This window comes from Martes martes, assembly GCF_963455335.1.
Source record: "Martes martes genome assembly, chromosome: 15".
NCBI lineage: Eukaryota > Metazoa > Chordata > Mammalia > Carnivora > Mustelidae > Martes > Martes martes.
The window spans coordinates 3,655,317-3,671,138 of record NC_137903.1 but is presented as its reverse complement, the minus strand read 5'-3'; the positions used below and the strand labels follow the sequence as shown (position 1 = coordinate 3,671,138).

Below are 15,822 nucleotides of genomic sequence, written 5' to 3'. Positions count from 1 at the left end.
TGCTGGAATAGAGAAATGCAAGAGGGGATGAGCCCAAGGACACAGCTCAGGAGACTGGTGTCTTATTACTGGGCATCAAGGACATGCATCCCAAATGGACATGCTCCCTCCATTTGGGAAGGAGGAAACAGGTTGATCTCATGCGTCCGTTTGCCAGGACAGAGGTGTGCTGAGCGAAAGCCTGGCTGGAGGTGGGCCTAAGTTATTCACTAATAAGTTTCCTGCCATTGGATTCTCAGACTCAGAGAAGAGTAGAAAGCAGCTGAGGGAGCTTGGGGTTCAGGACCTTGCCTTGTTTGTAAGCTCCACCATCCCTACACTACCTCGTGAATCCTGCGCCATGGCAAGCAAGGACCATTTTGTGTTTTGTGCGTGTGTGTGTGTGTGTGTGTGCATGTGTGTGTGTGTGTGTGTGTGTGTGAATTAAAGGCTGAGTTCCAACAGAAAACAAACTTGTTTGTTGAATTTGCAGCATTAGACGTTGGTTTTTGTATGTTTGTTTATCCTTGTCTGTTTTCCTCTCTAAAGTGGGTCCCTAAGAGGTGGCTGTTCTGCCTCACTTTAGGATCCTAAAATGAGGTCTGCATAGCAAGAGGGAGGTGAATGGGGTGGGCAGCCATTTTCCAGAAGAAACAGACAGCCTTCCCCAGCCATGCATCATCCGTCCTGCACGCAAGCAGAGTTGTTGAGGAGAAGAGAACAAGAGAGACTGACTCTGGACGAGTGTGGGAGGGAGGAATCAGGCCGTAGGTCCCAGAGAAAGCCTGGGAAGGGTGAGGCACTCGGCATGGGAGCAGGGAGGTTTGAGGTTCAGGTTCAGAGTGATTCTCAGCCCCCCTGGAAGGAGACTGCATCCATGGTGGTGGTGGTGGGGGGAGCCATACAGGAGGCTCACTGATGGCAGAAGGCATCAGGTTCTCCATTTTTCCTGATACCCCTGGAAAGGTCTTGTAATCCCCTCCTTTTTCATTAACAATGGCTGTGTCAATCTGTGTTGAGTTTTTGGCAGGGAGAATTAGCAGTGCATCCTGGAAAGGTCACAGGAATTTCCATAGGAATTTAATTTAAACTTCAAAGCTCATTAGATGTTTACAGATGTGATGAAACTATATTATATCCACCTTGAAAATAAAAGAATTAGTATTCTGAAAATGAAGTCATGTGCTCACTTAGCTGGAGTGAGACAAAAGTGGGATCTGATTTACTTTTTCCAAATTCCTAATCAAGTACTCCATACAATGAATTGGATAAAAGAAAACATTACCTTTTAAATTATCTATTTGATTTTGTTCTCTAGGAAGCTGGTGAATATTCATATCAAATTTGCTATTAATCCTGTGTGTTTGCTCAAATATTGCTTCATTTCAGCTCTACAACCTTGTTAAATAGGAAACAAAACAAAACAAAACAGTAGAAATCTTTCCTTATAGGTAAGTGGGGCCATAAGACTTCTCCAGAGTCATACAGATGACACCTGGGGGATGAACACTTGAGTCTCCTGCCTCCTTTCCATATGCAGTAGATTGGATTTCTTGCTTATAGTGAAGGGGTGGTATGAAGGCCATCCTCCTATGCCCAACGGAGATGTATTAGGAAGGTATAGAACTAACTGGAGTCAGAAGTTTCCAATTTCACTTCTGTGGGACCTTGGATGAGTTACCACTCTTGGCTCAATTTGAGAAAAAATAAAATATAAGCTCTCTAAAGTACATTTTTGCCTAAAATTTTGGTTTTGATCATGCCGTAAGAGGAAGTAAAGGTATAAAGGCAGGAGAACTTCTATTGTCATGAGTTTTCTGGGCTCTGTCAATGTCAGGAACCATAGGCTGGTGCTCAGGACATGGGAAAAACTGATTTTGTCTGTGCCCCCAGCCAGTTCTGATCACCAAGGTTCTGGAAGTAGATAACCGAACAGCGACCATACATTTCATTCTTCTGGGATTTCCAACACGGCCAGCCTTCCAGATGTTGCTCTTCTTCGTGTTCCTGGCAGCCTACCTGCTGACCTTGCTGGAGAACGCTCTCATTATCCTGGCCATTCGCAGTGATGGGAAGTTGCACAAGCCCATGTACTTCTTCCTGAGCAATCTTTCCTTCCTGGAGATGTGGTATGTCACAGTCATCAGCCCCAAGATGCTGGTAGACTTCCTCAGCCATGACAAGACCATCTCCTTCAATGGCTGCATGACTCAACTTTACTTCTTTGTGACCTTTGTCTGCACGGAGTACATCCTCCTTGCTGTCATGGCCTTTGACCGCCATGTAGCCATTTGTAATCCACTACGCTACTCAGTTATCATGACCAACCAGCTGTGTGGTACATTGGCCGGGGGATGCTGGCTCTGTGGGCTCGTGACTGCCATGATTAAGATGGTGTTCATAGCCCGACTCTACTACTGTGGCACACCCCACATCAATCACTACTTTTGTGATATTTCTCCACTCCTCAATGTCTGCTGTGAGGACTCCTCACAGGCTGAGCTAGTAGACTTCTTCTTGGCCCTCATGGTCATTGCCATCCCCCTTTGTGTAGTGGTGGCATCTTATGCCTCCATTCTGAGCACCATCCTCAGGATCCCTTCTGCACAGGGCCGCCAAAAGGCGTTTTCCACCTGCGCCTCTCACCTGACAGTTGTAATCCTCTTCTATTCCACAACCCTCTTCACCTACGCCCGCCCCAAGCTCATGTATGCCTATGATTCCAACAAAGCGGTGTCTGTGCTCTACACTGTCGTTGTCCCCCTCCTCAACCCTATCATCTACTGTCTGAGGAACCGTGAAGTAAAGGCAGCCCTTAAGAAGACCATACTTTGCAAAGGAAGTGGGCCCACAGAAGACGTGGCTTTGAGTAATTAAAAATGTACAGAATCCCTTCAGGCCTGAGTCAGGAGGACTTGAATCCACACCCCACACCTTGTCTATCAGACTCCAGTACTTCAACACCAACCCCCTGTGTTTGCGTGTCTGTGCATGTGTGAGCATGGCTGAAGAGCCAGATCCCCAAGAGGTAGCCTCTTCTAACTCAGCAGACAAGTTTTAAACATTTTCCAAGAATTATTTGAAATGAGGACATGTTTTGTTCTTCCACTAACATGCGAAGTCCATAAGAGCATGGATTTGTGTCTGTCTACTAATGTGTCATCTGTGCATTCAGCTCTGTCACATAGTAGGTATTTAATACATATTTGTAGAAGGGATATTTGAATAAATACACGTCTGAACACAGAAGATGAAAATGGGAATTGTAAATACATTTTGACATTTTGGCACTTCCTGTTCCTCCCTTTCTCCCTTCTTTCTTTCTGTTCTACCTCTTTTTCTTCTTCCCTTCTAACTCTATCCCATCTTCCTTCTTATAGACTTGGAGATTTGCTCCCTCTCTCCCTGCCTCCCTCCTTCCCTCCCCACTTCCTCCCATCCCTCTATTTTTCTAGAGACACTGGCATGTGTTCATCCAAATAAAGTCATCATCTTATCATTTGTGGATTCAAGAGTTCAAAGCCAATGAGTGGCCCAAGCTTTGTGAAAACCTCAGTAAATTTTAGAATGCATACCATGTGTTTTGAAAATATTAAGCATTAAAAAGGAGATTTTCTATGTCTGCTTACTGTAGATTTTATGAGCAATTACTTTTTACTTCTTATATTGCAGTCAGCCTTTTAAAAATCAGCTTTGTAAAGTATAATTCCATTCAATAAATTTCACCTTTTTAAAGTGTACTAAATTTTGGAAAAGTATATAGTTGTCAAACATCAGCAATCACCACACAGAACATTTCCATCATCCCCAAAAGTTTCTTTGTGCCTTTTCTCACTAAGTCTCTTACTCATAGCCCTAGACTACCAGTAGTAACTGACATGCTTTTTGTCCCTTTAGCTTTGCCTTTTCTAGAAATTCATATACAGGGATTATACAATCTATAATATTCTGTGTCAGGCTCAATTGTCATAATGCCTTTAAGGTTCTTAAATTTTTTTTTAATTGAAGTATAATTAACACACAGTATCATCAGTTTCAGGTGTACAGTATAATTATTCACAGTTTTTTTTTTTTTTAAGATTTTATTTATTTGACAGAGAGAGAGATCACAAGTAGGCAGAGAGGCAGGCAGAGAGAGAGGGGGAAGCAGGCTGCCCGCTGAGCAGAGAGCCCAGTGCGGGGCTTGATCCCAGGACCCTGAGATCATGACCTGAGCCGAAGGCAGAGGCTTAACCCACTGAGCCACCCAGGCACCCCACATTCAACAGTTCTATACATTTCTTAGTACTCATCATGATACGTGGACTCTTAATTCCCTTTATCTGTGTCCTCCAGCCCCCACCCCCACCTCCCTCTGGCACCCACCAGTTTGTTCTCTGCATTTAAGAGTCTGTTTTTGCTTGTTTCTTTTTGTTTGTTGATTGGTTGGTTTTGTTTTTTTGTTTTGTTTTGTTTTGTTTTTTTGAGTTCCACATACAAGTGCAATCATATGGTATCTGCCTCTCTCGGTCTGGATTTTTTCATGTAATGGTGTATCCTCTAGGTACCGGGATGCTGTTGCCAGCCCCACCCACTCATGAAAGCCCCTCACGGCAGCCCAGGGAGAGCACCCGGCCACGTGTGAAACTGCAGCCCCACAGAGGGACTGAAGTCAGGCATCCGGTCCCACTGCTGACACCTCCCAGCTACAAGCCCGCAGATGCATTGACGCTCCTTTCATGCTGTTGTGTGTGTGGGTTACCTGGAATTGCTGAGTGCTACTCCACTATCTGGACGTCACAGTTTGTGTTTCTATGTACCCACTGATGGGCATTTCGGCTGTTTCTGGTTTGGAGTTGTTGTCAATAAAGCAACTGTGCCTGTTTAAAATAATTTTTGTGGTGACTATAGACTGTAATTTCTCTCCAGGAGATGAGGGCAGTTACGGTATTGTTACCACATAGTAGGATAAATTTCTGCATAAGTTTATAAAAAGATCATCAACTTTCCCTGGGAAGCTCGATTATTCCACATTCCTATAAGCAATGTATGAGAACTCCAGCTGTCCATAACCTTATCGATGGTTAGTAATGTCGAACATCCCCCATGGCCATCTGGTAGGGTAGATGAGGGTCTCACGTGGGCTGAAACTGGCATTGCCCTGATGTTGAGCACATTTTCATTTTCTTAGTTGCAATTTTGAAAACTTCTTTGTGCAAGTGTCTGATCAGATATTTTCCCCAAGTTTTAAACTAGGTTTTTTGTCTTATTATTATCTATAACCTTTAAGAATTCTTCTTATACTCTGATGAAATTATGTGTCAGATATATGTCTTGCTAATACATTCTCCCACGTAGTGGTTGACCTTTCATTTTCTTAAAAGGGTGTTTTGAAGAGTCATTTATTTTTTCATAGTTTTGGAGGCTCGAAGTCCCAGATCCAGGTCCCTGCCAATTCAGTTCCTGATGAAGACGCATCCTGGCTCGCAGGTGGGCTCCTTCTCCTGTGGCTCACGTGATGGAGAGAGAACATAACTATTTTCAGCCTTACTGACCTGCATAAAGGCGGGATCTCCAGATACAGTCATGTCGGGAGCTGAGGCTTCAACACAGGAGTTTGCAGGACCACAAACATTCAGTCCATAAGAAAGAGCGCGTGGAATTGATATTTCCCCTTAAATATTTGGTTAAAATTCACCGCTGAACTAACCTGGACACTTATTATATAAAGTTTTTAACTATAAAACTTATATTTTTAATAGATATAGAAATATTCAAGCCATTGGTTTGTCTTTTTTTTTTTTTTTTATGTTATCTTAGTCACCATACACTACTCCATTCGTTTTTGGCTTATTCTTGAGTGAGCTTTGAAACTTTGTCTTTCAAGTCATATACCATTTAATTTGTCAAATTTATTATCATAAAGTTGTTCATGATATTTCTTTAAATGTCTACAGTATATGTAAGATAGCTTTTGCTTATTGCTTAATATTGATAATCTGTGTCTTTTCTATCTTGATCAGTCTTCCTAGAGATTTATCATTTTTATTAATTTTTTTCAATAAAATTACTTTGATTTTATTGGTTTTCTATTGATTTTCTCTTTACTATTTTATTGTGTGAAGAACATCTATAATATCCTTTCTACTGCTTGAATTACTGTAATTTGTTCTTTTTTCTTGTTTTTTAAGACAGAAGTTTAGCTTATAGATTTGGATGTCTCCTTTTGTATTATAAGCATTTAATATAAATTTCCCCATAAACCCTGCTCTAGCTGCCTCCAAGTAATTTTGATATGTCATGTTTTCATTTTATTTAGTTTAAAATAATTCTAATTTCTTTTGTGATCCCCCCCCCCCAACTTTGGCCTGTCAGCTGTTTAGAAGTGTGTAATTTAAATGTAATTTAAATGTTAATAATCTGGTCGATATGTTGTAGAGGTCTCTGTTTTAACATTTTTTAGTTTTAACTTAGTTGTAACCAGAGAACATACCCTTACGTATTAATTAAATCTTACAAAATATTCTGAGACTTGTTTATGGCCATGCATGTGGTCTATCATGGTAAGTACTCCTTGCATACTTGAAAATAATGTATATTCAGTTTTGGGGTGAAATGTTCAATAAATATCAGTTAGATCATATTGGTTAACAGTATTGTTAAAATCTTATACATTTTTATTTTATCTTTATATTGATTGTATTATATCCTTATATACTTCATAGTTACAAATACAGTATATCTTCATCCTTTTAATTTTTTATTTATTTTTTAAAGATTTTATTTATTTATTTGACAGAGAGAGAGATCACAAGAAGGCAGAGAGGCAGGCAGAGAGAGAGAGGAAGCAGGCTCCCCGCTGAGCAGAAAGCCCGATGCGGGGCTGGATTCCAGGACCCTGAGATCATGGCCCAAGCGAAAAGCAGAGGCCCAACCCACTGAGCCACCCAGGCACCCCTCTTTGTCCTTTTATATTCTTATTTGAAGTACCCTTGTTCTTAAAGTTACTGAGACTGAAGTGTTGAACTCCTCAATTATAACGGCAGATTTGTCGGTTATCAGTGTTTTCTTTAATGAATTTTCAATTTTTATGATTGTGTACATATACATTTGGGATTTTTATGTTCTTTTGAAGAATTGAACCCTTTACTATTCTGAAATTACACTCTTTATCTCAAGGAATGTCCCTGGTTCTAAACTCAATGTTAGCTGATATTAATACAGTCACTACAGCTTGGATTCCATTTGGGGGTCATGGCATGTATTTTTCCCATCTTTGAATCTTCAACTGACTTGTGGTTCATAATTAAAGTAGGCACCTTAGAGACTGTATATAAGTGGATTTTTTTTTATTCAATTGAATAATCTCTGGTGTTAAATTTTAGTCTCATTTTTTACTGCCTTTTGAAATTAATTGAGTAGATTCCGTTTTGAGCAACTCCATTTTATGTCACCTTTGCCTTATAGGTGTTTGTTTTAGGGCAACTCTCTGTGATGATGGAAGTGTCACGGGTCTGTGCCGTCTCTTCTCTTGGGGGCCTTATGCTGCCTGTTGTACAATGTCTGGAAAATGTTCATTTTTCCCCAGCATTTAATTTTTTAAGATGGGAGTTCAACTCCAATTTCTATTAACCCATCTTGGTAAAAGCAAGAGTCATTACCTACCTTTTTAATATTCATTAAGTTCTCAAGGCAACTTAAAAAATGTATAACTAAACTCAATAAATATATATTAATTATTTGTATATTTGTAAATATTATATAATATAATATATACTAATTATTATAATATAAGAATATAAATATATACATATTTTTATAATAAATATAATGTAAATACATAATAAACATAACATATTTATTATTGAATAATATATGTATAATATACATATATAACATATTTTTTACCTTTATTATTATACATAATATGTATTACACATGTAATATACATGCATTATATATACACATATACCATGCATAATATAACATATATTATATATTATTTAATGCAATAAATATTAATTATCAATATGTTTATATGATTAACAGTTGTATTTGAATATAAATAACATATTATAAATTTATTATTTAATATTATAAATAAATAAGATTTGAGGACATTGGTATATACATATTTTATTTTATTTTATATTTTCTTGGCAATGACTTTTTTATTTTTTATTTTTATTTATTTATTTATTTATTTTTAAGATTTTATTTATTTATTTGACAGAGATCACAAGTAGGCAGAGAGGCAGGCAGAGAGAGAGGGGGAAGCAGGCTCCCTGCTGAGCAGAGAGCCCGATGTGGGGCTCGATCCCAGGACCCTGGGATCATGACCTGAGTGGAAGTCAGAGGCTTTAACCCACTGAGCCACCCAGGCGACCTGGCAATGATTTTTTTAAATTCAATTTTATTTTTTCAGTGTTCCAAGATTCATTGTTTATGCACCACACCCAGTGCTTACTATAAATAAATGATAATAAAATTTGAGGATGTTGGTATGTATATGTGTGTGTATATATAGATATATTTTTTATTTTTTTATTTTTTTAATTTAAAAATGTGTAGCAAAAGAGCCCTGAGTGGCTCAGTCCATTAAGCATCTGCCTTCAGCTCACATCATGACCCCAGGGTCCAGGGATGGAGCCCCACATCTGGCTCCCTGCTCAGCGGGGAGTGTGCTTCTCCCTCTGCCTCTGCACCTGCCGCTGCTTGTGCTCTCTCTCTCTCTCTCAAAGGTAAATAAAATATTTTTTAAAAGTGTAGGAAGGGGAACTAAAGGAAAGGAGGGGAGCATCACTTACAATGTGTAGGGCGATAGCTCTGAGCATCTTTATGTCAAGAGCTAGAACCGTGAGCATGTCCTCCTGAGGACTCTGCAGGAGGGAGCGCAGGGGGTGAGCTGGAAACCAGGAGGCCCGGTCCCTTCACCCCCACGTCTCCCCACTCAGCAGGTGCAGAGAGAGTAAGTCAAGGCTGGAGTTTGAAAGCTGGTGCACTAAGGGATTGCAGCGGCATCAGCCAGTCGCTCCCTCCCCTCCTTTCCCAGCATCCAGCCTCCTGCCGCTTCTACCTGAAAATGTCACCCATCAAGGGGCCACGGGGAACCTCTGGCATCGGTTGTCTGGTTCCTTCTCGCACAGCTGCTTCGGGAGGGTGTGTGTGATCTGGCTGAAAGCCACAGTCTGAAAACACCTAGACACACTCCTGCTTCCTGTCTGTTCACGCAATGTAAATCCCTGCTGTCCAGGATTGGGGGGAGGCCTGATTACTTAGAGAGGGGTTCGGGGAGCATCCGTAAACGGGGAAAGGACAGAGCGCAGGGCGTGTGAGAAGGAAGGGTATTTGAGAACACTGAAGGGGACGCATGTGCTACAACACGGAGGGAAGAAGATATAGGAATAATTGTGGGGCAGGTACATTTGTAAAGTCTGTGACAAGAGGAACAGGGCATTTCAGTCCACTCCCTGGAGTTTTCCCCTAAAGAATGATGCAGGGTCCTGGAGTGCCACTGTGATTGGAAGGACTGAGGGCGAGGGTTGTGGAAGGGAGCAGTTAGTTAACGTTTTAGGTAGAAGGGAGCCTACGTGCAGCAGCTTCAGCAAAGAATAGGCTGATATTTTTCAGGAAAAAAAAATATTAAAAAATTTACATTTTAGATGTTGATTGTCAGCTTATTGTAATAATCAGATTTATTACAGAATTTTCTCCAGCAGCATTCACTTCAAAGGAAATGGTGGAAAAATTAGATCTCTGGGTTTTTAAGGTTGAGGTGTTGCCATACAACACTTCTCTCTTCTTTTCTTATATAAACAAACATTTTAAAAGGGCGAGTGAAACTAAGGAGAGTAGGCAGGTGGGCTGGCTAGAGGTTCTGACTGTAGAGTCAGGAAAAATAGTGTGATGAGCGAGGAGAGTCTTGGAGGGGTGAGGCTGCCTTCTCAGGATCATCTCTGGATCCGGAAACCTTATGCTCTGCACCTTTGCTGCCCACTTAATCTCATCACAGTGGGGTTTTGTAAAAAGGAAGAAGAAAGGGAAGCCCTCAATAATAAAGCGTAGAACTTGAGCTTTAAGAGTGGTTACAAATAACATAACTATTATGGGGCATCGTTGCCACCACCGTGCCTTGTAAGGGGTATGAGGTGGGGATGTGGGGACTGGACAGGGAGCAGGACTGTGGCACTGGTCTCTGTGACAATAGAGGGGACTTTTCAAGCCCTTCAAAAGATTTTCTGATGGTACTCCAGAAAGCCATGCCCGGTTTCCCTGAAGCTCCTGCTTCCGTCATCTGACTACTGGAAGACTGCCGGAGCCCCGTGGCGGCCCAGGGAGTCCCTACCGTGTCCCTACCATGTCGTCTTCTTGCCCACCAATCTGACATCCCTTCCCAGAATGTAGTTTGTGAAAGGGAGGAACTATTTCTTTTTAGAACTCACAGTTGCTGGAGAAGAGCATCTATTCTGTGATTTCCGTGGAGCCGAAGTCAAAGTGCGAGTGCCCCTAAATGGAACTTTCCGGAGACAGAGAAAGTGACTCTGTTTTGTGGAGCACCCAAGATGAGGGTGGAAAGCCTCTGAGCATGTGCACCATCAGAACGAATGCTTGGCAGGCACGTGTATCTAGCACGGCGCTCCTTGCCACTGAGCATAAATCGGCATGCGTTTCCGTGCAGCCGCTGTTAATTGTGTTTCTGCACAATACATGTACTGTGTAGCCTCCAGTTCTGGGAGGAACAGAATGCAGTTATAAGAGAGATGACCAGTAGCCTCGAGGTTATAAGTAAAGTATGGAAAGAGCTGGATATTCTAGGCACAAGCTAAAGGCAGAGATTTAAGGGGAAAAATACCAGATATGAGATTGCCTTCGAGAATAACACAACTAAACTAAAGTAACCGAAATAGGGTTCGTAAAGATAGGACTGGGGATATACAACATAAAATCCTGTAGCCTGAGGGACATAGGAGTTAGGGAAGAGCACGCCTGTGACAGAATTAACAGGACATGGGAGAGAAAAAAAAACAAAAAACCAAAAAAAAAAAAAAAACCAACAAAAAATCCCTAAGGTGTTTTAACATAAAGTTGACTTCCAGCACAAGGCAGATGACTATCCTGTCACTTGGAATATTGCCCCCATTTCCTGGTGACCCGTTTGAAGACTTCTCTTAACAAAATGGGAAATATCTTGAAAATAATGAAGAGACTGATGACCAGGATTTTGAGGGGTCTGTGGGCTCTGAGTTGTCATGAGGGTCAAAGGAGTCGTGAGCTGAGACAGGACAATGCATCATCCTGTGAAAAAGTTTCAGTTGTCACTGCGTAAGTGAAATAGTAGATAGAAGATATGCATCTCCAGAGGTAATAACTAGGGCCAAAAGGAGGAAGAGAAACAAAGGTGGGACTTGATAACACTTAGGGGCGTTTAATATTGTCTGTCCCCCTAGTTAGCCGTCAGTCAGAGGCTGGGCTACTGCAGGTGGGACTCCGTGATGAGAGTGTGATTGGAAGTGATAGCCTTGGATCCTTTCCAGTGTGGATGGCTCCTGATTATAGTAATAATTTTCAGTTAGATTTATTCCATTTTACCCATGGTTTTTGTGAAAGGCCCTACGAAGATTTTTCTAAATCACTGAGAAGTTGTGATGGCTGAACCTTCTAGATGGAATGACCTTTCACAACGTGCTGTCCTTCCTGAAATGGAATGAACTTGGTCTATGCATCCAAGGACCCCTGTTTCCAGTTCTGAGAAATCAAAATACTTACTTGTGCAAGTTTAAAGGCATTTGAGACTTGTATCTGATTAACAATCAACTCAAATTCACAGCTTCACTCCACAATGCTTATCAAAATAATAACCTGGGGAAGCTTGCACTGTGAGGCTATCCCATGCTATGTAAATGAAAGGTGACAGTATTATCAGCTGTATAATTATTGTTACATCCTCAGAAAGCAGGTTTTCATAGATGCCAAGTACTCTCATCACAGAGCTTTAGGATAAAACCTTCCTCTGGCAATCACTTTTCTTATGGCCATCTGGACGTCTTTGTTCCTGAGGCTATACACCATTGGGTTCAACAAGGGAGTCACAACTGTGTAGGTCACTGTCACAAGCCTATCTTTGCTAGATGAGAACTTGGTTGAGGGTCGAAGGTAGACAGAGGAGGCACAACCATAGTGGACAATGACCACAGTGAGGTGGGATGCACAGGTGGAGAAGGCTTTCCGCTTGCCGTCGGTGGATGGGATCTTCAGGATGGTATGGACAATGAAGCCGTAAGATATGCATATGAAAGTCAGGGGGACCATGAGTCCTACAACTCCACCAGCGAAGATGACCAGCTCATGGATGTAGGTTTCAGTACAGGCAAGCTGGATAACTGGTGAAATGTCACAGAAGTAGTGGTTGATTTTATTGGGACCACAAAAAGGGAGTTCAAAGACTAAGAATGAGCCTGTCAGTGAGAACAAAAAGCCAATCACAGCACAGGTGGCTGCCAGTTGTCCACATACCTGCCAGCTCATTAGGATAGGGTACCGAAGTGGATGGCAGATAGCAGCATAACGGTCATAACCCATGACCCCCAGCAACATGCAGTTAGTGACAGCAAAACCAAAGAAGAAGAACATCTGAATGGCACAGTTAATGAATGAGATTGTTCTGAGCAGAGACAACAGATTTAGGAGCATCTTGGGCAGGATGACGAAGGTGTAGCATGTCTCAGAGATGGAGAGGATCCCCAGGAAGAAGTACATAGGTACATGGAGGCTGCGATCCAGGCGTATGACAGTGACAACAGTGAGGTTCCCACCCAGAATAATCAGATACAGGCACAGAAACACAGCAAAGAGGATGAGCTGGATTTCTCCAAGGTTGGAGAACCCCAGCAGCACGAACTCTGTGACAGAGGAGAAATTAGCTTGGTTGACTCGGTCCCCAAGATTGACCTACAGAGAACAGGAATGAAGGAACAGACTGTTTATTTACCCTGAAAGATGCGGGTAGCGCATCCCACTATGATGGAGGAACAACAAATAGAAGGGGAAAGGCAGATGCTGGCAGGAAATGGCCTGTCCATCGTGTCAATTTAGGGAGCTGTTTCAAAACTCAGAGTATACCTGTTTCCAGCAACATTTCTGCCTCTCTTACAATGCTTAGGTCAAAGTAATTTTTTCACACTGCCTATCTCAAATAGCAATTAGGGATGGAACTGTCTGAAGAGTTCCCGTGTGATAGCCCAGCTCTGCCGTTTGTCATCCATGTAGCCTTCTGTGCCTCCGTGTTCCCATCGGTAACATAAAGACGCTAAGAGCACCTCTCTCCCCAGTTCCTTATGGAAGTTAGAGGGCTTAGCACAGCATATGCACACTGCAGACTGTTAGTAGATGTCAGCTTCTGCTACCGATGTTGTTTAATCTTCAGGAACTGGTGGCTAGCTCGTCTGATGTTTTCTTTTGGATGTGCTTTAAGTGTATTTCCACCTAAGATTTTCTTTTTAACCCTATAATTTTATTTTTACAAAATCACGAAACTGACATCAAACCCAGCTCTTATTTGTGCATATTTTCAGTGATGATAATAATAATGTGCTGATGTCAGTTTATCTTTTGATCTGATCCCACAGCCTGTTTGAACCACCAAAGAAAGGGGAGTTGGAAGGCGCCTTAGCGCCCTGAAGTGGCTCTAGAAGGAGCTCAGGTTCTCAGGGTCAGGCTGGTCATTGGTTTTACCACCTGCATACCACTCTGCCAGGAAGAGAAACCTGATTTAGAGTTCTGTTATAATTGTTGTTTTAAACTTAGGACAGAAATCTGTCCAACGCATCAGACCTTTCCTAAGCATGAGCTGTTATATCTCTGCACCTTTTTCCTGGATTTCCAACAGAGCTCGCTGCTGTGTTAGACACACCTTATGTTGAGGGATTCAGCACCTGCAATTTTTCGCCACTAAAGGATGGGCAGATCCTTCCCCCTCGACTCAATTAAAATCAAGTTTGAATTTAATAAAGTAATAAATGAACATCCCAAACAACCAAATAATTGAAGAGAATAAAAACACCATGTAGATTGCAAAATGAAATTCCTTAGCTGAGGTGGCTCAGTTCAAGAGACCCACTGACTGCTGACCCCACACCTTTGGCGTACAGTCCTTCATCCACACCAGCTCTGAGCGCTTTCACCGTAGGGTCCCTTGCTTTTAAGAGCAGGCTGGAAGCAGGATATTGGTTCTGTTTTTCTATCTATGACTCTGGCTCTTCACAGTCCTCTCTGCCTCTCTTGATGACTCACGAAAGCGGAGCACCAGGCTCTTCCCTGAGCAATGTCGTTCATTTACCTCCTCAGCTTCCATCGCTGAGGCTTGTGCTGTAGATCTGTTGTGCACAGTGAGGTCTAAAGACAGCGGAAGGTCTGCAAGGGACAACATCTCAGTTAGACATTCCTTTTGCCCTTTTGTCCCCTCTTACACTTTGCTGGTACACCACTGTCACCAGAGAATAGTTTCAAGTGACAGTCGACAATGGAAGTAGAATGAACTAAATGTGGAAACTCACTCTTGACAAGGAGTCATAGGTATTTACCCTTTCTTTTTCAATTTTCCGGGGGACTCAATTACCCAGAGGAACCAGGCTCTCAGGGATGGTGGATAGAGGAGGGGTCCATTCCATGAGCTCCGGGAAACATATTTTACATACAGCTCGGTTGGCGATGCTCTCTTTTATTTTATCTTCCCCAAACCCTCTACAATCCTCCATGTTTTTAAGCTGCCATACACAGGTGTGCCTTGCTCTCCTCACATGGTCTTCGTAACCATCACTAACGAGACTAGAGCTTATGGGATAATGAGAACATTCCCAAAATTATCATTCGTGACTGGCACTTGTCCATCAGTGGACCCAAACACTATATTCATTTAATTTCCCATGTAAAATAACCCAACAGGGCCTATTTCTCTTTGTGCCCTTAGCACACGGCTATTAGAATTCCGTGGCACCCAGAGATTCTGATCAGATGAGACTAAAACATTAATGTTACTGCAATCATTTCTATCCTAAAATGGATATATGCTATTCCTCTCTATGGCTGACATTTCCATGCCCAAAACTGTGTATTCCTACCTCCTCTGCTGAGAATTCTGAGCAGCATCCCCTAATGCATCATTGGAAAACTTTTCTTTGGTCTCTTATTAGCTCTGATGCCAACATGCTGGTTTATATTTATACTTCCCAAATCTCCAGGGAGCCATTGTTGCAATATTATTATTGGCACAGTTCCAGTGCTTTCAATGAGGAGAGAGGATGCAGGAAACACCATGGACCTCAAATCTCAGGGGTCAAATTGGATAGAAAGGGAACAGGAGAGAAACTGGCGTTGGTAATTATTTGGCAGTTAGTCCCAAGTTGCTTGGTAGCTCATTAGGAGCTGAAATCTGTTGCAGATTAAGGAAAGAAACATGAATGTCAGAACCCATACGGCAGGGTGACACAGGGCTATCTTTTCCAAGGCCTTTCATGTGAAGAAGAAGCCCTTTCTTTCCTTGGACTCCTGTAGGACAAATCAGGTCTTATTCTATCATGCAAAAGAAGAAACAAAGTTCCCCCTGTTAGTCTAGGTTCATCTGAACCCCACAAATTTTGCACGGGGGAGAGGGCGTGGGAGCCTAGTATGAGGGAAGGGGAAAAGTGTGACGTCTTCGCTGGCAGAACTGAAACCTGGAAGAACAGCAGCAAAGAGCAGATTTGAGGGCTGAAGGGAAGGGCGGAGTGTTTGCATGCAGGTCACAGACCCGACTCTGCTTTTCCCTAGCTTCCTAGAGATGACAAGATCTCCAATCAATGTCTGCCCCAAGAGAAGGGATTAGGACTA

General features: G+C 42.1%; 2 protein-coding genes across 2 annotated transcripts; one reads left to right on the top strand and one right to left on the bottom strand.

The window, feature by feature from the left end:
* Nucleotides 1-652: 652 nt before the first annotated feature.
* On the top strand, nucleotides 653-2,856 carry OR6Y1 (olfactory receptor family 6 subfamily Y member 1; the record flags this gene model as incomplete). Its single annotated transcript, XM_080823905.1, has 2 exons — nucleotides 653-868; nucleotides 1,873-2,856. 2 exons carry the CDS (start codon nucleotides 653-655, stop codon nucleotides 2,854-2,856), a joined length of 1,200 nt encoding a protein of 399 aa, XP_080680031.1.
* A 9,084-nt stretch (nucleotides 2,857-11,940) lies between these two features.
* LOC308355587 (olfactory receptor 10R2-like) lies at nucleotides 11,941-14,711 on the bottom strand (the record flags this gene model as incomplete). The annotated part of the gene is made up of 3 exons (XM_080823904.1): nucleotides 11,941-12,906; nucleotides 14,294-14,367; nucleotides 14,573-14,711. The coding sequence occupies 3 exons, from the start codon at nucleotides 14,709-14,711 to the stop codon at nucleotides 11,941-11,943; spliced, it is 1,179 nt and encodes a 392-aa protein (XP_080680030.1).
* Between the last annotated feature and the right edge of the window lie 1,111 nt (nucleotides 14,712-15,822).